This window comes from Juglans regia, chromosome 13 (genome assembly GCF_001411555.2).
Source record: "Juglans regia cultivar Chandler chromosome 13, Walnut 2.0, whole genome shotgun sequence".
NCBI lineage: Eukaryota > Viridiplantae > Streptophyta > Magnoliopsida > Fagales > Juglandaceae > Juglans > Juglans regia.
Genome location: NC_049913.1, coordinates 36,900,749 through 36,926,815, shown reverse-complemented (window position 1 = coordinate 36,926,815; position 26,067 = coordinate 36,900,749). Strand labels below are relative to the sequence as shown.

The following is a 26,067-nucleotide window of genomic DNA, read 5'->3' as shown; positions in this document are numbered from 1 at the left end:
TATTTGAAAAAATTAAATTATTTATTTTATTTTATATTAAAAATTAAAAAAATTATAATAATTAGATGAGATGAAATATTTTATAAAATAAATAAAAATTTTTGAAATAAATTATTATTATTATTATTATTATATTTATGAAAGAGAAAAAAGAGAAGGGGAAATAAAAAACGTGGACCTGCTGGAGTGAGTCGTAACAACAGGTTTTATTAGGCTAAATTCAGTTAGCTGAGAATACGTAATGTCACTGACAATTTAGAGGAAATTACAGAAAGAAAAATGAAGACGAAGTCACGAACTTACTAAGAGGGAGACCAGAAAAGTAGACGAAAGAAGAAAGAAGCCGTTTCACATCTCTTCCCTCCATTTTATATATTTCTGCAAATGTCAAAACCCTAGGCTTCTTTGTTCTTTTTATTTTATTTTTATGTATTTTTCATCTTCTGTAATTAGACTTAGCGTCGATGATATTGTTGCCATATGCCATTAGATACTTATCAACTCTCCGTCTTTTCAAGTTTCCAAGAAAATATAGCGATCCGATGATTCTTTGACTTGCGTATATTTTCTTTGAAAGATTGATCCTTTTTCTTTGTTGTCAATTTTTTATTTTTGTCACCTCGAGATAATCTACCATTGGAGCAACCGTGACAAAAAAGATTGGATTTTGAGATTTAACAGTGGGAGGGATAGAGAGTGAAAAATGGAGGGAATGGGGACGAGTTCGAAGATGGAAGGATCTTCGGCCCCAGCGAGTCGGCGAGACCCCTATGACGTGCTGTGCGTTTCGAGAGACTCCACCGATCAGGAAATCAAAACTGCGTATCGAAAACTCGCTCTCAAGTAAAGTTTGCTTCTTCCAATATTTTATAGTTTTTTCGTTCTTTTTGTTGGTTCCTTTTTGCTGCTTTTACTTGAATTTGTTTTAAATGGTTGCCGTAGATTCTGGTTGGCCGAGCAGGGTGTTGTATACGACCTTAGGATTGGGACAATAGGGTTGGCTACACAGGCTTAGTTTCTAGCTCAATGAGGTTATTATTCCGAAGAACACGATTAGAATTGTGATTGCGGAATGGATTTTGGGTGGTTTGTGGCAGATGTCATCTAATGTGCTACAGTTGTAATGTTTTGGGTGGTTTTGCGATGCGATTTTTCTTAGGAAGTTATATTTGTAAAGGTAAGTGGCTTATGTGACTCTTGAAAGTTGGTTGGTAAGATTGGTTTGTTTCCGGTGTTCTTTTTGGGCAGATGGCATGGGATTGAGCTGAATTTAATTTTTTATGCATTCTAGCAACGTGTACCTAAACTATTAGGGAGCGACTAATCCTATACCTTCAGTTCTATTGCTGCTATTGATGTTTTATGCAGTTTTTTTATTTTGTTAGATATTGTCATTCAAGATAGAGTTGTGCTACACAGAAGTCTCACACTTCAAATATGAAATATGAAGATAAAAGAGTAAAATCACATGTTTTTAAGTGGTGTGCAGGAGTGTGAAGCTTATGTCTAAAATTTTTCTTCAAGATAATATATTCATAATTTGATTCACAGAGAAACTGCACCCTTGTTAGTCTGTTGCTATTGGATAGATTAAAAAAAAAATCAATTGATAAATTTATAGAACATTGAAAAATGTATGGAACAGGAATTTTTAAATGCTACATCTCTCTTAAATGTTGTGTTATTTCTTCAGAACTTGTTGAGTTTGTGCAGACACTTTTTTTTTCACTGATGGTGAAGATCCTATCTAAGTAAAATTCTGCATACAGTGCTAATGTGAATCGCAATATTGCACAGGTATCATCCTGACAAGAATGCCGCCAATCCTGAGGCTTCTGAACTTTTCAAGGAGGTTGCATATTCGTATAGCATCTTATCTGACCCAGAGAAGAAAAGGCAATATGACAGTTCAGGGTTTGAGGTACATTCTTTCTTTGCCGTATATTCTATACTCCTTCCTAGTAAGTTTTGTGGTATCTATGCATGCATGTGGCATGAGCTTGTGTGTGCGGTTGAAAGTGTTGGTAGGAAGGAGCAACATTAACTATAATACAGGAATAATTCCAAAATTTAGCCATTCCTTTGATGACCATTATATCATCATTCAAAATTTCTGTTTTTTCAACTGATGGCAATGTTGTTTTTGGTTTATAAGAAGGAAACTATGATTTATAATATAATATCGTGAACTTATAAAAGTAAAGTTACACATAAATATTGAATATTTTCAATGCTGGGCCCTACAGTTTTTGAATTGATAGTTAGTGAACAAGTTAAGTTGCGGGAGTGTACAATATACATACATACATACATACATACACACATATATATTGTAAATGGGCTCCGCCTATTTCATTCGGTGAATAAAAGGGTCTTTCTTACTTATAAATATATATATATATATATTCAATTCGATGATCATGAATGAGAACAGTTGGTGTTCCTCTATGGAATGAATTCAATGGGGTGTCATTAATTATGGTATTGAAGGTTGACACATGACAAGGACACTAAGAAGAAGAAGAAGAAGAAGAGAGAAGAGGAACATGAGAGGAAGAATGGGGAGAGGAAGGGGAGTGAATCACCATAGTCCAGATGAAGAAGAGAAAGGAGGGGAAAGAGAAAATTGAGTTCTCAAGAAATAAAATATTCCTCAAAGTCTCTCCTATTCATGGGAGTATAAAGAGACCTGAATGGACCAACGGTATTAATACAATTAGGACTTTGATTTAATAATACCATTAAAAAAGAAAATTTTTAAATGAAGTTTCTAACCCATACTGTACTCTGATGACCTAATCCTTTTTTTTTTTATAAGTTACTCTAATGACCTAATCCTAATTGTACTCTAATTATAAAATACCAATTCTAAGATAAAAACATAAAATAAACTATTAATAACAAAAAGTTCAATTACTCATCCCGCATAAGAGGTATTATGGGAATACATAGCGATAGCCAAATTTTTTTAAAAGGATTATGATGTGGATACCTAAACGGGTGTCGTACATTGACCTAGATACGAGGTGTTTTTTTATAAGTTAATTTTATTAAAAGCACGAAGGACATGATTCAAGTACACATGGTCTATACAAATGAAACCATTGAACTAGGAGGAATAGGGTAAATAAAGTGACATAAAATTAACTTAGTTAGAAAGGTTGGGGTAATTATGGGCTGACACCCAAACAAAGAGTTTAGGCTACGTTTGGATGTTGAGATGAGTTGAGATGAGTTGAGTTGAGTTGTGAATTGTAGTATTGTGTGGGTCTCATTGAGATGGGTTTAACTTTTTAGGTTGAAATGTATGAACAACTGTTTGGTTGTTGAACCAAGCTCAACTCATCTCAAACCAATCATTGATGGGACCCACTACTTTTTCAACTTCCCATCAAAAAGTTAAACTCATCTCAATCTATACTTCATACATTTTAACCTAAAAAGTTAAACATATCTCAATGGAACCCACAAAATACTACTATTCACAACTCAACTCATCTCAACATCCAAATGTAGCCTAGTGTTATGGATCTAAGTTCCATCCATTGTCTTCTCATAATCGTCGTGGTTCCAAGCATTACATTCATTCCACACACAACACATTACATTCATTCCAAACCCAACATCAAATCTCATCCAAACAACACCAAATACCAAATACCATAAAACATTACTCAATCAATAGAATAAACATGAACCATCCCAAATTATTCAATCATTATGATGTAGACTGCCCATAAGTGTTCATACCCTCTTACTTATCAAAACAAAAAAAAAAAAAAGGTGCTCATACCCTTTTGACCTGGAAAATATTTTCTGTTGACCAGCATTTTCTGGTTGTTCCAAACACCAGAATATTTGAAAAACCTCTTCTGCCAAATGCTTTATGCTGAAACTAGCACAGCTGACATATGAATGAGCACAACCTATTTTCTGTTCTTTGCTGGATTTTCTCATTTGTTGACACAAGTAATGTCTTTCATATCATTTTTTGAGTATCGAACATGTATGTTGTCAACATTTTATTAGGATCCACTAATTCCTTATTATTGTACTATATGGTTTCACTCTATACATGTTTAATAGATACTTCTATATCTAATGATTCATATGAGCCATGGGTTCTGTTGCAAGTTCACTTTTCACTTTCTCACTTTTTTCCCTATTGGAATTCTTTTCTGACATTTTATCACATTTAATCATTGAACTGTCCAGGCGCTTGATGCTGATGGCATGGACATGGAAATTGACTTGTCTAATCTTGGTACTGTCAACACTATGTTTGCAGCTTTATTCAGGTAATATCTTACTTATTATACTAGGAGTTGTCCAGGTCATTGGGATTTCATAACCTCTCATCTATTTTGTCTATAGCAAGCTGGGTGTCCCTATTAAGACTACGATTTCTGCTAATGTTCTCGAAGAAGCTTTGAATGGCACTGTTACAGTCAGACCCCTTCCAATTGGAACAGCAGTTAGTGGAAAGGTGCTTACTTGCTTTATAGCATGATGGAGCTATACTTTCCAGTGTAAGCATTCTACTGATTTTGCATGCTACTGCAGGTAGACAAGCAATGTGCCCACTTCTTTGGTGTAACAATCAATGAGCAACAAGTGGAGGCTGGGATTGTAGTGAGAGTTACTTCAACTTCACAGAGCAAATTCAAGGTATGAAATAATTTTTCACTAAGATCATATGGACATGTGCATGACTGTGAGGCATCTACTTTCTTTGTGCTATTCTTCTAAAGTTTAACATTAGAAATTGATTTTTCAGTTACTCTATTTTGAACAAGATGCAAGTGCTGGTTATGGTTTGGCATTACAGGTACGTTTTTATCTGGGGGTTTCATCAGTCCTGTTTTCAGTTGTTTTTTTTTTATTGGCACGGGGTGTCCGAGAACAAAGGCCCAACTAATCCCTGGGGTGCGCAGATGTTTTCAGCTGTTAATTCTATTACTTGTTCCATTCAATGTATTTTTTTTTTCATATATGCCATATCTTTGGAAAATTGATGAAGAAGAAATGCTTCCAATATTTCTGATGTTCATGTGGTGTTTAGATTTCTGTGGCTATGTTGCTAAGGTAACATAAGCTACTACACTGGTTTAATTCCTTATTTTGAAGTATAGAGACATCTCAGTACTCACTAGATGTTACCTCGTTTTCTGTGGCCCTTCCAACACTTTGGTGTTTCCAGAATCTTGAGTTCAGTTATAACTTTAAATGACTCAAGGTGTTTTATTTTAGAAAATGCCTGCATTTGACAATGTTACAGGTTGTATTAATTGAAGAAAGCCAAAAATACAGGGTCTGCTCCCCTTTTACTTTTCTTTTACTTCTTCTTCTGTGTGTGTTCAAATGCCAAATAGAATCTGAGTTTGGTATAACTGTGTATTCTGGTGGCTTAGGATGTCATGTTTTTTATGCTTAATAAGTTTGCTTCTGTTTTGGTACTTGGGCCAAAACAGAAATTTATTGTTTTGATAGGCTGGTTTAACTTAATGAATGGTGTAGGGCACATGTCTTAGCTTGTTTCAGTGAAAAACATCATCTCATAACAATAAATTTCCAGGAATATAATAAGCACCTCCAAACTAGCTCTGTTTTTTCAACTTGCACCCTAAACTACCAAAAAGCTGAAAGTAGATTTCATAGAAACAATTTTCACTTAAACACGCACCAGCTTGAGTATTCCTATGCATTTGATGATTGTCAAGTCAATCATCAAATGCAAGGTAAAAAACAAGTTTGCAATCTAAGAACATTTGGTTCTTTATAACAATTTTGATGATGGGTTTCATTAGAGTTTTTCCCAAAGACGCTAGGTGGTGTTCAAGCATTTGTTGGTTTCAGGTTGTGTTTTATCAATTCCAATTTAATGCTTTACATTCTGTGCAATTGAACTACATGTATCACTTCAGTAAACATGAGATGCTGTATCTCTTTGCACAGGAAGATAGCGAGAAGAATGGTAAGGTGACATCTGCAGGGATGTACTTCTTACATTTTCAAGTGTACAGAATGGATTCAACTGTGAATGCGGTATGCAAGCTCTGCAACTTCTTCCTCATATTTGGTGGGGTTGGGATGTGAGTACTATTCATAAAAAAGTGATGATTGATCTGTTTGTGCAGCTAGCAATGGCTAAGGACCCTGAAGCCGCTTTCTTTAAAAGGTTGGAAGGTCTTCAACCCTGTGAGGTCTCAGAACTAAAAGCTGGAACTCATATATTCGCCGTTTATGGTGTGAATTGATATTTTGTCCATTCATCATTTTGCCTTATTGCTTATTATCTCTGAGAAGCTCTTCTTGTAACAAATTACACTGACCTACTCTGAGTTTTGTTCAGGAGATAATTTTTTCAAGACTGCTACATATACAATTGAGGCTCTTTGTGCAAAGTCATATGAGGACACAACAGAGAAGCTCAAGGAGATTGAGGCTCAGATTTTAAGAAAGAGGACTGAGCTACGTCAATTTGAGACAGAATACAGAAAGGTAGAGATGCTTCCTTTTAGTTATGGTTTGTAATGGGTATTTGGTGATATAGTCTGTTCTGACAAATGTCCTGTAATAATTTTTGTAGGCATTGGCACGCTTTCAAGAAGTGACCAATAGATACAACCAGGAAAAGCAGTCTGTAAGTTTCATCTATTTGTGATCTTCATAACTTCATTTAGATTTATCCAATCGTCTCTGATCTCTTGGCCAACAGGTACTGTGACATATGTGACATACACGTGCAAATTTTAGTATGATAGAAGCTAATGAGACTATCTTTATTCTTTGTGGGGGTCAATTAGGGAGGTTATGGTACGACATTCATACTGTTGTTTTTCTATTTAATTTTTTTATTTTTAGTAACAACCTATACTGCACCATGGCACATAAAATGTTTATACTTTCAGATAGATACTTCTAATATCTCCCTTTGGCCCCTGCATCTTTCCTGTCAATTACCTTTGTCTCAGTAATGGACTTCCTTAAATTCTTCCTACCATTATTATTCAAATCAAGCATATGGAACTTGTCTTGGTTGTTCAGCTGATCTCATGATTCAATTTTGGGAAATCAGGTGGATGAGCTACTGAAACAGCGGGACAATATTCATTTGTCATTCTCTGTTGCCAATAGTAGCTTGAGTAGCAGTATTAGTTTTAGTAATGGCAGTAGTAGCAAATTTGTTGGTGAAGATTCAAAGCCAGAGAGTCCTGGGGAAGATGGAAGCTCAGATGGCAAGGATAAATCATCAAAAAAGAAATGGTTCAAAAGGATCTGATAAAAAGCTTGGTTGAGATGGTGTTTGGCCTATTCAGTTTTATTGGATTGTTTGAAAATTCCATCCTTGCATTTAGATGTTTGGGCATCTAGGCTTTGCTGCTTCAAAAGGCTTGCATTGAATTCCATGTTCAATTTCTCTCTCTAAACCTTCACCAAGGTTTTCCATTACGGGTTTTACAATTTGGTTGTAAAAACATTTGAAGAAGTATGTGTATTAATATCTTTTGTATCCATGATGCCATCGAGGGAGTTACTTGTCCTCCAATTTCATCTAGCATCCTGAAGGACCTGAGCATATAAGTCTGAAACTGAGATAGTATATTCATTCATTTTGTTTATGTTGTAAAAATGACATTTTCACTTGTTTTAGCATCTTCTTCTAATGATAATGTGTACCAAGGTATGTGTTGTCACTTCTATATAACATTGCCTAACTTGTTTACATCAAGGAAGCTTGACGAAATACTTGTTTTTTGGTGTTGTATGCTTAAATATCATATTATGGAGACGAAATAAATTAAAAAGAAATAGTAAAAAGGCACTGAACATCTCTGCAAACTATTCATGTCAAGGTTCTTTGGATCAGATGTCATAAGGCGGCCTAGTCTCCAAATGGGAAAACCAGGTTTGAACCCCCACCCCTCTTGGGTTTTATATATTTCGATCTTGCTTTCATGTTGAGCTATCGATATGCAAGGCTTTAGAATATAGAAAGATTGATATAATAATATTCTGAAATTGCGTATCTAAGGGGGCTGGAAGAAGAATTTGTTGAAAACTCTCAAGTCTTAGCATTCATTTCGTTGATTGAGGTTGCGTATTTTGGGGGGTGAAAAAAAGTATTTGTTGAAAACTCACTGTTATGTTGATATATATGCGGTTGTAAGCAAAATAATATAAATTTCAGTCATTGCTACGGAGTACTATTGATGGGAGTAGTTTGCTGAAATGTCTATGCAAGTCATGGTCGAGTCCTTTTCTTGACATTTCAGCACCATTTGTATATAAGTTACTGTATTCGAGTGAATGAGATTCTTGCTTACACATCTGATTTTAGGGGCTCTAAATGAAATTATGTTACTGTTGAAATCATCAGGTGGATTCTAAATTCTGATCACTTGTTATGGACGAAAAAAATATTTCAACCTTTTTTATTTATTTAATTTTAGTGGCAAGTTTATGCACATGGATCTCTAGGCAGGAAGTTTTTTGTTTACACAAAATCAAACTATCTCATCTCAACTCAACCCATTAATCATTATAATAAATAATTTAATTTTTTTTAAATCTTAAAATAAAAATAATATCAAAAATTTATATTATAATAATATTTTATTAAACTTTTAACTAAATATTACTTGATCTGCGTAACCAAATCAAGCGAGGCCAGGCCGATTTTGGCATGTGTACTAAACAAAATTGTCTTTTTCTGATAATTTAAAACGTTAATGATCTCTAACTAGACGTTCAACTACCTCAATCATGTTGAAGAATAAATATTATATAATTCCTGGGATTGGGATTTACTATCTTGATCTCAATATAATAAACGCTCCAATGAGACTCGAGCTATGAATTGAAAATGTGAAGAGGAACTGGGTCCACCATTTTAAAGTACTGGGAGCTAGATTGGTGAAGAATTTGACAAAGAATCCAACGGCCAGGACCACTCATTTTCAATATACCAACTTGATCAATGTTAGTTGAAAACTAATATCTACTAATTTCACATTTTCTCGCAGTTTTGTTATGATCATCAGTATAATTTAAGGGATCTATTAATATATGTTGCAGAGGAAATGAGCATGCATGCATTCTTTATGCATGGTAAACTGGCTTTCTAACTTGGGGTCCTCCTTATAAGTCGGTTTGTCTGATTGCCCAAGTTGTCCAATTGTTTAAAGATTGCCAGATCGAAGACATAATGACACAAACATAATAGATTAAAACTTACAACGTACATTGATGGCTGCCTCCTGCTTCTGCTAATTCTAAACTGGGAAATGGTCTTAGGTTATCCGTTGGGGGACGGACTAGTTTTAGCCACCTCGGAAAACTATTTAATTAAAAACCGTAGGGAGGGAGTGAGGAATGGCTTTGATGCATGCATCGTGATCATGGGCGCCATGCTTGAACTGCATTTTAAATCGAAAACAACTTGTCTTGACCTGTGTTGAATACTGAATCCATTGTTTTTTTATGTATGGTTAATTAAGACCGTATTGCAACTGCTTGGACTTTTCCATGGGACAAATTCCTCCAGAATTCTGGGATTTGTTTATTTAAGGTTCTTTGTTAAACTAAGTAAGGACATCCATGTAGATTAGGAAATGCCTAACCCTTTTCCCTAATAAGATCCATCACAAAGAACTTCCCCACATGCATCTATGCAAATATTAATGTTTCCTTAATTTTTTTATATATTTCATTAAGGTACGTAGATTCCTCGGCTCAGTTTCAGTGGGTTTCGAGTCTACTGATCTGATCTGGTACTGTTTCTACATGTGGATTTAGCTGACTTTGCAGGCAACCCGGCCTGTCCCAACCCAAATGGTAGGTTATTGCCTCGAAAGTAGGCAAAAGGAAAGTACGTACCCCTCTCCATTTTCGTTTTTCTTTTTCCTTAATTTGTTGCAAAAAGGACAACCCAGTTTTTGTTTCCTTCCTGCGAAACATATTATTGGAACATGCTATATTCAAGATCAGACATCGATCCCACCAAGGGATTGAAGGAAAAAAAAAAAAAATCTGCAGGAAGAACTAATTAACAAAGGTCGAAGAAATTAGGAAAAAATAATAAAAATTCAAGGAATTTAGAAAGCAAAACAGATGTATGAGTATTGACTTTCGTTTCCCCATCATGTTCACCACTCTTACTTTGTTTCCACAATTCAAGCACTTCATTAAAAGCTATACGATCGAGGAAAATTATCAGAAGGTGGAAACAGAAAACATATGCATATGATCAACAGGGATAGACTGGCTAGCTATCTATGCCCCATGTGACATAAGACTTTGTGCCACTTGATCAAGGGGATCGAGGAGAGAGCTGTTATATATTGTAGTGTCCATTTAAGTTTTTGTCATGTCATCATCATGTGCAGGTGTCCCCAATTAACTATCATGTATGGCTTTGTGTTTGATATAATGTGGGAGTTAATGCAACCGTCCGATCGAATGAGTCTCACTTTATTAGCAAGTCAAGCACATTTAGTTTGTCTCATTGATTGACCAAAGTTCGATCGATCCCACTACTCCAAACTCATCTCAGAGGTACTTCTTCCATTTGTGTAATTTTTAAAGCTTCAAAAGCTTGATGGAATTCATTCATTCAATATTCATAGGCGCTCTACAATCTAATAAGTTTCGCTTATAATTAATTATAAGCTCCATGTTAGATTATATATATATATTATTGGATGATAAATAAATATAATTAATTAATTAAGTTGCAGACAGAGAGAGAAAGAGAGTCATTTCACATGACTTAAAGCTAACTCCACCCAACCTCCACCTTTTTATTTTAAAAGAAGCAGGTAGCTAGTGTCACTTGGAAAACATGGAGGGGCTAATTCATGAGTCAGACCCACATTTTTTGGGATTGTTTATAAATGCTTTGAACATATCCATAAAAGGCCAGGATTTGATCAATTTGAAAAATAATTTTTTTTTAATCAATTAAAATTTTTTTTTGGATCCTTCCAAAGTAATGGTTGAGAAAAGAAACAAAAGATGATTAGAAAGTTAATGGAGTTTGTAATATGATATAGAATCATGTCTCAAATAATCCATTGTAAAATATAATTTTATATGAATCGTTTGGTTAAATTTCCTTGATAAACACAACTTTGGTGGGCCATAATCACGATTCGGACGATCTTAAATCGATAATATCGGCATCACTTCAATCAACAACAAAAGAAAGAAAAGCATGATCGATCATGATATATTATAAGGCCCCCTAAAAGCTCTACTGTTTTTTATATTAATTAGATCATGGTGGAAACCATTACAAAGATCATAGAGCTTACCATGAGAAGCAAAACTAATACCCATTAATTTGTTCACAAATTAAGACAGTTTGGTTTTATTAAAATCAACAAGATTATTGCCAAAGTTTGATTGGACAATTCTCTCACCACACCACCCTAGCTACTAGCTACTTCAATTTCTTTGGAGCCAGAGAGATATATAGCTTGCTAGCTAGCTAGGTCATGTTCAGTGGGGCCATTTGCCTCAAAACTGGTACATGTGGCCCCCAACTTTGCCCCAATATTGTGGGTAGGTCCTACCTGAATTTATTCAAACAGTGAGGGACCAATCAGATGCTGCCTCACATGTTTCATCCTACATCAGTGGGAGAAAAACCTTGTGCCAATTAATGTCCATCCACTCTCAAACAAACAACTCATCATAGTTCTTGCCTCCTAAGACGATCCTGGCCTGGCCTCTTCTTTCTAACATTGTATCAAGCCAGCTTATACATACATACATATATATATATATATATTGGTCTAAAATTCTAGAGTTCCCAAAATATGGTTCTTTTACTAATTCCAACTAGCAATAAAAAACCCTAAACCCTAATTTAACCCCTGATCATGTTCTTGCAGTTTTATTGGTTAACTTGATCTTGATCCTTTTTAAACCAATTAAGAAAAGAGGAAGAGTAGATCTTCGATCAAGAATATTCAGACTTTTCGTCCATTATCAATAGATCAGATCACATGAACAACAACATCAACATTACAGCAGTAGTACTGATGATCATGACAGTACATGAAAATTAGCTTTTTAATTAATTACTATAGAAACCCCTAGATGTAAGACAAGTCACATGTATGATGAAGCCAAGAATTAAAACCAGATTTATTTGGCCACCTCTGGTCCCAACAACCCTATAACAACTCTGTAACCTTTATGGGTGTATGCATGACTACACACATTTATTTTAGGTCACTTCAGTGCATTTTTAATCTTCTTTTCTGGAGCTAGCTGATGAGACTGACAGTACTCCTTGATGAGCCCCATGGTACTACTACTGCATGGCCCTCAAAGTGGCCCCCAACACTTAGTTTTTCTAACCTTCCCATGGAGTGAGAAAGACCAAAGGGAAAAATCATTGGATCCGCAACACTAAGCAAAAGGTGTTAGGTTATTATTATTTCTTTTTTCTTTTGATTAAACGTTTTCCAATACTAATTAATAGATCAAATCCTAATCTTAGTCCTAAATCTATGTGCATTATAATTATTTGATGCCACCAATAATCCCATGTTAGGGACTTAAAAACTTGGGTCCCACTTTAATCATACATGAATGGGTCATGATCACAATCATCCCATTACCTGCTTACACAAATTGGCATGAATAATCAATTATATATATTAAAATTAGAAAAAGAAGAATCTAGCTAAAAACTGATATATATCAACCGCTGGCCGCCATGATCAACAAGCTCTCGAGTATATCCGATTTACCTATTATTTGTCATACATAATATTAATTTAACTTTATAGACACATGTGTTTGCATCGATCTAGCTAGCTATCTTCTCATGGTGGCTTTCATGATTAATTATCCAATCTAACGGTCCAAAAGAAGAAAAGCTTTCACCTCCAACGACGATCCAGATCATGAGGATATATGCAGCATGATATATGGGATTTTCTAATTACATGTGATGGGAAAATTTGACCAACTGAGAAGAGTTTGAACAGAAGACATGAGATGAGAAAGAGGAGACAAGGTGGGTCATCTTTGGAGTTGTGATGAAGACTTTGGAAAGAGCTTTTGAAATAACAACAATACATTATATAAATATATATATTATTATGCTCTTTAAGTGGGAGATTACAAAACCAAAGCTCTCGTAGTTAGTAAGATTCGGAGAGATCTCTCCCCAAAGAAAGAAAAACAATATAGAATAGAATTCAACGTCAATCACGCAAACATCCTAAACAATTATTCATCATCATGAACACGTACGTAATGGTGGGGTCCAAACCCTAAGTTGTAAACACACCTGAACATTCATTCATTCGTCCATATGACCCTTTCCTCATTCATGTGATACCCTTTCAAACAAGCTAACTCGTCTGTGTCTTTTATATATAGCCCAGCTTCCCTTGTTGACTTTATTCACGACACTGCCATCCTATTAGAAAGAGAGGGTTGGAGTCCGAAACATGCGTATCTACACTTAGATATGCAAGGTAAATGCGATGGTGACACGTGGGCCATGCGAAAGTGATTAGTGGTACTGACGGTGTAAGATCTGAATTCTTTCTCTCTCTCAGTACTTAAGCCCCCTGGGCGCAGGCTGCGAAAGTAGTGTTTTTTGCATGCATGGATGCTAGCTGCTCTGACTTTATAGGAGAGAGAGAGGGGGAGAGAATTGGTAGTGAGGCTCCTAAGCTTAAGCCAAAGGTAATGATGGGAGGAGAGAGAGAGAGAGAGAGAGAGTACTACAAATAGAAAATGAAATTGGAAAAGAGGGATCAGTGAAACGAAGTTTTGGGTACTTTCTAGCAGTTGCAGTCAGGAACAGAGAAATGGGCTTCACGGTCGCTCATTGGGGTTTGGTCCACTACATGATCTTCTGAGCTTAGCAGTAGGAGATTACAAAAGATCAACCCTACCACCGAAAAAATGTCTCTAGCTAATTCGTATACTGGAAGTTTGGTTCTCACCCAATCATGTACATAACTCTGGCAACAGCAATGTTATTCAAGCTAGGGTACATGTCCTGCATGCAGTGGCTAGTAGGTGTCATCAACTGAGTTTTTTCTTCAAAAACACAAAAACCTTAAAAAATAACAAAGAAAGAAAGAAAAGCGAGTGGTCCATAACATCTATTGTTTTTTTACCTAATTGCAATAAGTTACCCAACTTAGTGGACAAAGGAAATAAAAGTACTGCAAATAACATCAATATCCGATCGGATCCACCATCCCTCTCTCTTAAGAGTCTGGTCTTGTGTTGGAAAAATGATACCGCTTTGGAGTGGATGAAACGTAAAGGTGCCATTAAAACTATCACGTATGGATGGATATTGGGAGCCGGGATGGATCTGAGTTGGAGTCTGATCATTCAGCAGCTCCTTGGAATTTTGACTTCACAGTAGACAAAGCCAATCATTTAAATACTTCCGACCCCCGTACCATACTCCTAGCATCACATTCCATGCCCATCACTACTTCATCGAACTGTACGTTTACCGATGTATAATAATAATAATTGATCAGATGGGTTATCAATCAATAATTTTTATAAGGAAAAAACAGACCCAAATGGGCCATTACTTAAATCAATTAGCAGAGAAGAGAGGGCAATCTGGCAATAATTCAAAACCATAAAAAAAAGAAAAGTTGAGAATCGGCGAGACAAGTAAAATATTCTATTCTTTTATGGGGTCCCCGGAGTGTTATCGGGTCGTGTTCCCAAAATTACACACTTTCTTTCTCCTTGGGATGTCCGCAACCATCTCTCTCCACTCTGTACACATTATCAAACTACTTTTTACTCTGTATATATACCCCCCACACATGCAACATCCCCCTTGCAAATCCTCGTTAGCTTCCCATCTCTCTCTCTCTCTCTCTCTCTCTCCCTCCAACGAGCATTATACGCACATGGCAGAACTAGACTACCAAACTAAGCCAAGCAATAACACTCCCACGAGCACACGTTTAAAGCTCTTTGGCTTCAACGTCCAAGAAGATGAAGAACTCGTCGACTCTTCCAAGACCCCATCTGGTTCATCAGATTCAGGTGCTTTTCCTCCCTCCGGCGATCGTAAATATGAGTGCCAGTATTGCTGCCGAGAGTTCGCCAACTCACAAGCCCTCGGCGGCCACCAGAACGCTCACAAGAAAGAGAGGCAACAGCTCAAGCGGGCCCAGTTGCAAGCCACCCGAAACGCCGCCGTCGCTTACGTTCGGAACCCGATCATATCTGCCTTCGCGCCGCCGCCGCATCTCCTCGCCACTGCAGGCACAGTGGTGGTACCGGCTGGGGCTGGGGCTGCTCAGCCATCTTGGGTCTACGTGCCACGCGCTGCGCCGCCGTTCCACGTCTCGCACGGGAGTGTGTTCACAACGACTAGTAATAGTGGCACCCCAACGAGTCTTAGCATGGGAGGGAGAGGTGCAGCGATGTTATCGTGCGCTGGCGCCGTAGGGGACTCGTCTGCATTCACGATGGGCTCCCAGGTAGCACAGGCCCGGGCACATGGAAGATCGGACGGGCCTTCATTGAGTAGGTTCTCCAAAGGGGATGGCGGACCCAGTTTTGATGACGCATTGGGCTTGGACTTGCATCTCAGCCTTGCCCCGGCTGCGCCATGACTCCACTATCGGCTCGGCTCGGCTCAGCTTCAGTCACAAATGAATGATTTGGGATTTGTGGAGAGACATCGAACGACAGTGAGATAGGCTGGCTTAGAGGGCTCGCTTAGCTGTGAGATCAGCCGATGCTTTATCATGATCCAAAATCTGATCTTGTACATGATTTTCCACATTTATTTATTTATTTATTTTAAAAGGAAGTGATTTCGATAGCAGAACAACCCTCATTAGCAAGATTTATTTTATTTTATTTTATTTATAAAATCTGGTGATCTTTAATTGGAGATCAGCTAGCTAGCTGCCTAATATTCCATGAGTACTACTCATTCCTTGCAATCTAATTAATATATACTACTACTCGATATTAATTGTAGACGTTGCTCAGATCAAAAAGAAGGAAAATATACAAATTAAGAACATAATTAGACACATGCAAATTAAAGAGGGAAATTAATAAATTAATTAGGTAGGAGGTTTCTTCATATATGTGAAATCTTAATTTGCTTTCTTTTAATTGGATCTATAATTAAAGTACATACAAAAAGAACATGGAAATTTGGAATAATTAATAATTAATGTTCCCTTAATTATATTTTGGTTTTCTAAAATTAATGTGAATCATGATTTTGAAATCATATAAATAATTATTTGACGATCGAGCTGCTTTTCGATCCAAATTTATTTATTGACCTAAACAAATTCATGTCTATATATATATATGTGTGTGTGTGTGTGTTGAAGTACTCATGATGATCAGTTCATAAATTAATTGAGAATCTTAATTAAATTTATTATCTTTGATTGATCATTTTTTAGATTTTTTATTTTATTTAAGAATAAATTAATTGAGGGTTACAAAAATCTTTTTTAAAAAAAGTACCACGGCCACATTCTAGCTGGATTTACAAACATTAATAATATTTATGCAAAAACTATATATCAACCTACATACAAATAACAATCTGTACAAATAATTAACTATATATATATGAAGAAGGACGTGGATGCCTAATTCTAATATTTGGCAATCACAAATATTTAGATCATCGGGTCCAACCTCATGTACTCATCCAATTAAGCTTAATTAGTGCCTTAAAAATAGCTGTTAGAAACCCTTGCAATGCCTTTTTTTTTTAGCTAATTCATGATCATCAGCTACTACATGATAATTCCCTTTTCTAAAAATATGTTCATGTATATATAGGAAATTAAGGATAATATATCCTACACCGATTCATGTTATTATAATACTGATATATTTCAAATGATTTCATACGAATGATTTTTGAGGCAAAAAGCAAACATTTTGTGGAAAAATCTCTATTCCCAAAAAATTTCATCTTGGGAAGCTTGAGGGATAAAACTCACTGGAAAAAGTGTTATATTCCACGAAAGGTTTAAGTCATAGCCAATAAATACCTTTTCTCATGAGACATTTCGAGGCAAAATCTGAGTGGCTCGCCGCAATTAGAACGTTCGACTTAATCGATTTTCATGAAAAATGTTCAATTTCCGTGGGTTCTTTTCATGGGTATTAGTATTACCCACAAGATTATGTGGTGGGGAAAATACTTTCTCCCACCAGCTTGGTTCGTCATAAACGTATGACCAAACTTGTCCCCCCACCAAGGCTTCCATAGAAAATACTGTATTTTACATTATTACATCCCGTAGGTAATAGTTTTTCATAGAACTGAAATAGTTTTTTACCCACAAACTAGTTGATCCGTCGGTAATAATTAATATAGGTGAAGTACTGCTTGAATTTGAAATAATATTCTTAATGTTGTCTTTTTTTTCTCTCTCTAAGATCATGCAAATGCAGTTTTGAAATTATATATAATATTTGAGGATGGAGCTGGTTTTCGATCGAAATTTGAGATCTTAACGTTCCCAGCAGCTTGTTAGGCATGTACATGAATGCGAGTACATGGTCATCACATGATCATGATGACCAGATCATCACTAGAATGGGTTAATTAAGCTATATATATATTGTTAAGCATGACATATATATATATATATACATATTAATGTTGATCTAATTCTTGCCTTTGGTCAAAGGTTAAAACAATTTATAAAGTGTGCATTTTATGTTTCTTTTTTATCAAATAAGTACTCCACCAACCCAATTTAATTCTTTTCGAGTATAAAATGGCTGGATATATAAACTCTTATAAATTAATACTCAAATTCTACCCTTATTAACTATCAATTTTAGACGGACGTTGTAGATAATCATAGGGGCCAATATATATCATGTATATATGTTCTTTGATAATTAAACTCATAAATAACAAATAACAAAGTTTTAATATATATATATATATATATATATATATATATATATATATATATAATCCTCACGATCAGTCGTAGGTCGTGTGTGTGTGTATATCTTAAATACGTACGGACATGCATGAGTGCATACATCTGCCTACATCTCTAAAAAGACCATGGAAATTAATATCATATTATATGTTATTAATTAAACAGGCAATAAATATTGTAATGTCAATACCTCAGAACTACATTAATATATATATATATGTATATATAAGTATTAACAAGCTAGCCTTTATATAAAGAGTTTATCATATGGCCGTAGTAGGTCTTAAAGCAAGACATATATATATATATATATATATATATATATATATATATATATATATAGAGCATGCAATTGAACGTACTGATCGATCATCGCTATTTTATTAATGTATCTATCAGCAGTACTGCAAGCTCCTTTTATTTTCAACGAAACGCTTTGTACAGCTTTTACATTAATGGCTTGATAATTTGTTTTCACATTTTCAACGAAAGCTATCAGTAGAATAAATAACATTACAAAAAGTCTATATATGTGCGATCACTTCTGTATATTTTTTTTACATTCTATTAATATGATTGATTGTGTTATTTCTTTTTAATATTAATAACTATTTTGGCCAATCACATCAATAAAATGTATAAAAAATTTATAAAATTAACTATATGTAGCAGAACTCATAATTACATTAATAGTAATCGGAGATGATCTCGATCTGATCAGTACTAGTACTATATACTCTCGAAGCCCGAATATTTTATGTTATACAATTAAGGGGGATCATATGCTAACTAGTAGCTAGCTAGGGACAATATTAATATTGATCTCAAAGAAAAAGAAAAGAAAAGAAAAAAGAATAGAACAAATTTGAGAATATAATTTGTACATGACCGGCGCCATTGAAATAAGAGAAATGATATCCTAACTAGTACAATTTTTCTACAACTTTCTAATAAAATAATATATTTTTTTAAATATATATTTTAGTTTTTATTTTAATTTAATTTGTTTAAAATTTTAAAAAAATATTATTTTATGAAAAAATTGTAAAAAAATAATTATAAATAGGTGGTATATATGGCTATGATTGCTATTGAAATAATATGGGACGTTGTTATATATTATAATTAATTATATATATAATATAATTCCTTGAATAATGGTCATTGAAGGGGAAAGAATGGCCGGGAGGCAAAGACTTGGAACATGGAATGTGGTACGAATCAATCAAAGGTGATGGAGTGATATTTTAGGTAATTATGGATGATTTTGACAAAATGTGATGGAGAACGTGTAGCTATAACAAGTAAATTGTGCAGTAACAACCGCGCAGGACTTGACATCTATATGATCATATGATATAATTGCAGGGTTTTTAGTGTACGTACTACTTGCATTAATAACTCCAACTAACATCAATGTTAATTTGAATTGGTGCCTTTCTTTTCACCCTTTGATCGATCCCCTTAGCTACATATATATAAGATAGATCGTATTGACTAAATGGAGGTGATTGATTGTGGGGCCAATCACATGCAGAGCAGTCTTGCCCCCCCAGCAGTTCAACTTCTGCAGTACTTTGATTGGATGATGAGCAGACATAACCCCAATATTATTGTTGAGTCAAACAGCAAAATCTAATTTCATTGTCCCCCTATAATAATTAAGATCATCAGTTTAATCTTTATTTAATTGTTTTAAGATCAAAAAAGATTGATTGCTGTCCAAGATCGAATCATTTCACAGAGAGAGAGAGAGTTAGAGAGATATTGGAGCAATGGCTTCTCAGGGATGTGCTTCTTAAATCGGCAAGTACTGATTAGAGGGGAGTCTTGTGGATGAAACAAAGCTTACGTGTAAGCATGAAAACAAGATAATGTAATCCAACCAAGCATTCCAAAGTACTAGTGCACATCTATATATATAATTCTTGCATTATTCCACATAATAATCATTTTTATTAAATACAAATAGAGAAAATATATTTATAATCGTAAATTGTGCAACCGCCTCGTATTCACTTTAAGAAAATTAAATAAAACATGAATCTCACATGAAAGAATTAATTTTTTAATAATAGATCCTAATCTTTTTCAAAACGATTACGCGACGTTTATACACTTCACGATTGTATATAGAATTACTAATAAAAATATGTATCAATTAACTAATTAAACAGTCAAAAGAGTTAATGGTGGTACCACAAAAAAATGCTCCTTTCTTTCGGTGGAAAGTGAAGTTTAGAAGTACTAGATAAAGTCGGTGCTTTTAACCACCATATATCTTATATATGTGATCATGGGAAACCATAAAAGGAAGCTTTGGCTGGTTCATTGGCGAGATATTGCATATATATATATATATATATATACATATCTTTATATATATGGGTGCCCATTTCATTGGCCTGGCCTAACATATATACAAGAACATCAGAATATATAATTATATATGTATATATATATGCACACATGATATATATTATATACATGATGACATGATGTAGTTTTAGCTAACGGGGAGATCGATAGACTAGATTTGGATTCGACTAAGGAACAACAAGAGGACATAATTATAACTAAATATGTTATCGATCGATAGATGATGCTTTTGGTGTTTTCTTTTGTGTTTTTTAACATTTTTTCAAGATTTGCTAATTTTGGTTTCGATTTTGTTAGGGATATATAATGAATAATATCAGATCGAAAGGGCTGAATGGAGGGTGATGAGCAAGCTTAAGCATAATCATGAATAGGTTTGAAAACTTGTGCACTTGAAAATGTTTTTTCCTTCTTTGGGAGGCTTTTTGACAATATGGGTACATTTAGAAAAGTATCATTACTCTTGGTGGTTGGCGTGAAGGCGGATCGAACTGAGAAAAATCAAACTCATTCCCACAACTTTTCCTCAAATATTATAGATATATAATATTAGCTGTGGATTGGACTTGGACCCATCATTCTTATTGACTGAGATGGACATCCACTTCCCAAAACCAATCGATCAAATCATCTCTCTCTCTCTCTCTCTCTCTCTCTATTTATATATATATATATATATATATATCTTAAAGTAGGGTTAATTAATTGTAGTGGGGAATGCACCCTCCATAGAATTAGCTTGATCTATAGTATATATGAAAAATGAATGAATAAAGCCAAAGTGTGAGGGTTCAACTATCTTTTCGATCATTTCTTTGTCACCATGAACCAATCAAATCCTAACCCATAGTTTTCATTAATTAGTGACAATGATCGAATCAAAATAATAATAATAATAATATATAGTCATAGTAATTTTAAGATGTACGTAGTAGAATTCGCGTGATCAAACATGATTGAGCAAGCCATCCCCATATGCCCGGTTGTTGTCGGGACACTAAAAATGTTGTCCAAACAACCAGTAGTACGTAGTACTAGATCAACTACTATAAAGACTTGATCTTTTTCTTTCGTGCTTCCTTTCCTCTCTTTCCTTTTTCCTTTTTTATTGTCTTTGATGTGTTTTTTTTTAATCTCTGATAGCCCCATGTCGACCCCTTTATATATAATTCATATTAACTGGTTACAGCTTAGCCTTAAAGAATGAAAAGATACGAAATCGGATTTGCTCATCATGTTAGAAATTAGTTAATTGCTCTCTCTCTCTCTCTCTCTCTCTCTCTCTCTCTCTCTCTCTCTCTCTCTATATATATATATATATATATATATACACACACACATATATGAAAACTAAACTAATTAGGTAGCTAACGTAATCCAATTGATTCAGTCTCGCAATATCTTAATTAGCGTCTCGCGCTTTAGCCACGTATAATCGTACTGCATGTATAAGTTACACGTACTAAAATATATATACTATATATATGTAAATAGTATATAGTATTTTCCACTAATTACATTATACGTAATAATAGATTGATATTTTTCACTTTCCTCAAATCGAATATTAATTTGATTGGCAGGAGTTTGCTAGGCTTGAGTTTACCTCATGTTCTATATATGTTAATTGGTACTAGCTAGCTACCTAGATCTAGTACTGTTTATTCTTAATGCATATATATATATATATATGCCTCCTCCTTTATATATATGTTAGTGATCATTAAAAAACAGATTATCTTGTTATTGAACTGATTTCAAAGGTATATATAAATATAACTATATATATATATATAAATATATTATAGTGGTAAACATGTCATGAATGCAAATAGTCAAGTTTCTGATCATCGGATTTATAGCGATAATTAGAATGAGTGGTACTACGTACGGTTGATATAACATAACAAGGTCCAGACCCCATAATTAAGCTTGAGCTTTAAGAAAAAAAAAATGGTCATGATCATGTCCAAATTATATATAATTCTATATATCTAGGGCGCCTGATCGATCTTAATTCCAAACACATTAATTAATAAATACATAAATGATTTGATATACGCATACATATAAATTTCTCCGATTAATATATATGTCATTAATTACCTTATTTACATCATCTATCTATCTCAAATATCCCATAACTATTAATTAATTAATTAATTAAACAATACTGTAATTTATTAAGAATAATATTACGTACAATCGTGAAGTATATAAATATCGTATAATCGTTTTGAAAAAGAGTGTGATTTATTATTAAAAAATAAATTTTTATTTTATATAAATCTTATATATATTTATTTTTTATAAATAATTATACGATACTTATACCTTCACAATTATATTTGATAATATCATAAATGATATATTATATATATATACACTTGTATGTGTGAGAGATAGATGATCTGACAGTACTAGTACTACTGACCGGCCAGTAATATAAAGCCCCGGCCCAAAAAACAACCAATATAATTTTATTACGTCATTGGTTTAGCTAGGTTCATATTCCTTGACTATATTCATCGCGAGGAATTAAAGATCACTTCATAAAGAGCTGTTAAAAGACAATTTTTTATACAATACCACAAAAGGATTATGGTATTGTTTGCGCCCGGTTATAACGATGCAGTACTAGTGCTGTACATCGACCGTTTCAAGTCGTCCATTAAAGCTCTCCATGCATGGGCCTCGTCGTCTTCCAAGTCCACAAAAATAAAATTTTGGTATGAATTTTTTTGAGACAAAATGCAAATCATCTCAAAAAATGAATTGTCGAGATAAAATTCAAATTTTATCTCTAAAACTAAAAAACAATGGAAGATGTTAACAGTTCAAACAGTCAAAATTTTTTATTTGAACGGTATATGTAAGGATGAGAAATTTCATTCCTAATAAAACCAACATTCGAACATTTATAAACACGTTCGGACATAACAAAATAAACATTCGGACGAATATTATATATGGCAGAATGAGAATTTAACGTGTTAAGTGAAAAATTTTAGCTGGACATTAACTTACCATTTGAACAACATACAACAACATTCAAATGTTAAAGTTAATTAGTAATGTTCAAACAAATATTATATATGATCAAACGGAAAATTGGTGGATTAAATCACTAAATTTAGTAGGAAACTGAGTTACCTTTCGAACTCATTATTGTATCATTCGAACTAATAGGTTAATCAATATTCGAACGTAAAAGCAAGAGTTTGAACGGTAATTTATTGTAGAAATATCTGATGGGAATGGAGAAATGTTCGAATGGTTTATATTCCGTTTGAATGGTGACATTAATTTTATAAAAAATTTCAATTAAAGTATATATATAATATAAATCAATAATTAATTTAGAGAAAAAATATCATTAATAATTAAATTAATTTTACAAAACATAAAATATTGTCTATACAAAAAAAAAAGTACAAATAAAAGATATAGAGATGGGTATGTCGCTACTAACCCAACTCCCTAACCACATCCTCAACTATACCTAGTTGTGTTAGCCGAGTATTGATTGTGACTTGAGTCACAAATATGACATCAATCTCTGTATGTAACGCAGAGGTTCTAGCATTAATATTTGTACGTAAGTTAGAGATGACACTACAGATCTTCGTACACACAACATCAATCACCTCTAAAGTCTGTGAATGGATCTTTGCATGCACTATATCTGCAATCTCGTCACGAGTAGCAATGTGTGATGCCTCGGTCTGCGTGGATGTCTCACCAACCAATACTCCATGATTTGTTAAGTGTGCATCTCCCTGAGTATTGACCGACTCCGGAATAGGAGCACGAAGACAAAGTCTCAAGTGTCTCGTGCTTCGTGACATGGTAGAATAGTTGATCGATCTAATAGGCTCTCGGACACGCTCAGCAATATCTAGCAAGACCCCGGTATGTAGTAGAAAATCATGTGATTAGGATCCCAAATGGCAATATATCCGTCGTAATGTAGGAAGCCTCTAATCGAATTCTAATGAATATATAATCCACTAGGTCGATAGGCACCCCACCAGCGATGTGTATCATAAATTTCGCCTGATCCATGCCAACATTTGTCTTGTGCTGTCGAGGATCAATATTGTTGGCGATAATTAAGTTCATGATCTTGAAGAAACCAGATAAATCAGTTTGTTTGATAATCTTCGTCTCATCATAGGGAGGAGCATTTGGACGAACAACCATTTGCCTCACCTGATCATGATCAGCAAGGTTATTGAGTCCATCTCTATCAGTGCCCTCATCCTCAGCCGTCTGCCCATCAACTATAGACTCCCTCAGCACCATATTCGGATATGCAGTGTGCAATCATAGGATACCAATGAAATTAATATTTAAAGTAACTTGTCATTATTTTTTAATTAATATTGTAATTTACTTAAAAAAATTATAAGATTATAAATTATTTGGTAATTTTCAATTTCAGTGATCATATTAACGTGCTCAAAGAACTGTGAGTAAATGATATAAACCAGAAACATGAAGAGGAGTTTCCGGAATTTTAAGAACAACAGGTAATGACATTTCAAATGTGAGTTTGAATTAACAAAAAAAATATTATTATTGTTTTATATATATATATATATTTATACTTTATTCAATATGTAGGTTGTATAAATGCATGCGAATAATCCAAGCGATATATTGGACGAATTGTATGTATTGACAAGTGGCCCCTCGAGATACGCTGCTCGATATTCTACACGTATTTTTCGAGAAAGTATGTATCACACAATAGATCAAGAACGCTATAGAAAAACACAAAATAATAGTGTCAGTCGAAAGAAGTCATGATGAACAAAATTTTGATTTCTATGGGATGATTATCGATATAATTGGTGTATATATTTAAGTGTGATTGATAGGATTTAAACAATCCTCAAATAGGAGTGCACAATGATGCATTTTTTTTAGTATTAATACATCGAAAAAATGGTATGAAGATGATCCTTTTATTTTGACTTCCCAAGCATCTCAAGTATTCTACTTAGATGATTTTGAGTTAGGAAATCAATGGCGAGTAGTACAAAAGTTTTTTCCAAAAAATATATATGATGCTATTCCTGAGGCGGATGGACAAAATAAAGAAGAAGATAATCACTCTATTCAAGAAGCATACCAAGAAAGTCAACCTATCTTTAACTGTTTTGTGAAATTGAGTCAGTGTGAGATGATTCCATTACATTGAGAAAATATTGAGGCTAGAATTGTTGATGCGACAGTTGAGTAAAATGTTGATTTATCTGAAATATCTACAAATGATTATGGCGAATGGTCAACTGAAACTAATACAGATGATTGATCGGTTTTGTGTTCACATGATACTTTATGACAAATCTTTTATGGAATGAATATATCGGTGTTTTGAAATTATGCCACCGAAGAGAAAGAAATTTGCATCCCGTCTCTACTTGTTCCTAGCTCTCCATCTGACTCACTACTAGAAATTGACTACCATCTGATAGTTATTTTGTATTCATTGTAGAAACGAAGTAAATGATGACTAGAAAACGATATAAGGTTAACATTTTTTATGAACATATCGGAGGTGAAGGACAACCAGCAGCTTGATTTGTATCACATGTGGGTACTCTTACACAAACTTATGCACATTTGACTACGAGTTAACGGCATAAAGTCTCTCAAGATGTGAAAAAGCTTATCAAGAAGCATTATTTGGTAATGCTTAAATAATTCATTTATAATA

The 26,067-nt window shown here is 34.2% G+C and overlaps 2 protein-coding genes across 3 annotated transcripts; both read left to right on the top strand.

Moving 5' to 3' along the window:
- Window positions 1-236: 236 nt before the first annotated feature.
- LOC108981136 (chaperone protein dnaJ 15-like) lies at window positions 237-7,646 on the top strand. 2 transcript variants are annotated; one of them, XR_001994511.2, is made up of 12 exons: window positions 264-843; window positions 1,798-1,921; window positions 4,216-4,298; window positions 4,375-4,486; window positions 4,564-4,668; window positions 4,778-4,828; window positions 5,956-6,045; window positions 6,138-6,246; window positions 6,353-6,501; window positions 6,590-6,643; window positions 6,719-6,816; window positions 7,079-7,646. XR_001994511.2 is itself a non-coding variant. In XM_018952218.2 (11 exons), exons 1-11 carry the CDS (start codon window positions 704-706, stop codon window positions 7,280-7,282), a joined length of 1,221 nt encoding a protein of 406 aa, XP_018807763.1. In that variant the 5' UTR covers window positions 237-703; the 3' UTR covers window positions 7,283-7,646. The 2 variants fall into 2 exon arrangements, 1 of the variants encoding a protein (XP_018807763.1); XM_018952218.2 differs by lacking the exon at window positions 6,719-6,816 and having other exon boundaries at window positions 237-843.
- A 7,097-nt stretch (window positions 7,647-14,743) lies between these two features.
- On the top strand, window positions 14,744-15,916 carry LOC108981135 (zinc finger protein GIS3-like). Its single transcript, XM_018952217.2, has one exon. It carries the CDS (start codon window positions 14,757-14,759, stop codon window positions 15,630-15,632), a length of 876 nt encoding a protein of 291 aa, XP_018807762.1. The 5' UTR covers window positions 14,744-14,756; the 3' UTR covers window positions 15,633-15,916.
- Window positions 15,917-26,067: the final 10,151 nt, after the last annotated feature.

Excerpts from the sequence above, each read along its gene's own strand:
- LOC108981136 (XM_018952218.2), top strand. The coding sequence starts at position 704 with ATGGAGGGAATGGGGACGAGTTCGAAGATGGAAGGATCTTCGGCCCCA. Across the intron at positions 4,299-4,374 it reads ATGTTTGCAGCTTTATTCAG|CAAGCTGGGTGTCCCTATTA; the intron begins GTAATATCTTAC and ends TTTTGTCTATAG. Across the intron at positions 6,644-7,078 it reads ACAACCAGGAAAAGCAGTCT|GTGGATGAGCTACTGAAACA; the intron begins GTAAGTTTCATC and ends TTGGGAAATCAG.
- LOC108981135 (XM_018952217.2), top strand. The coding sequence starts at position 14,757 with ATGTCCGCAACCATCTCTCTCCACTCTGTACACATTATCAAACTACTT.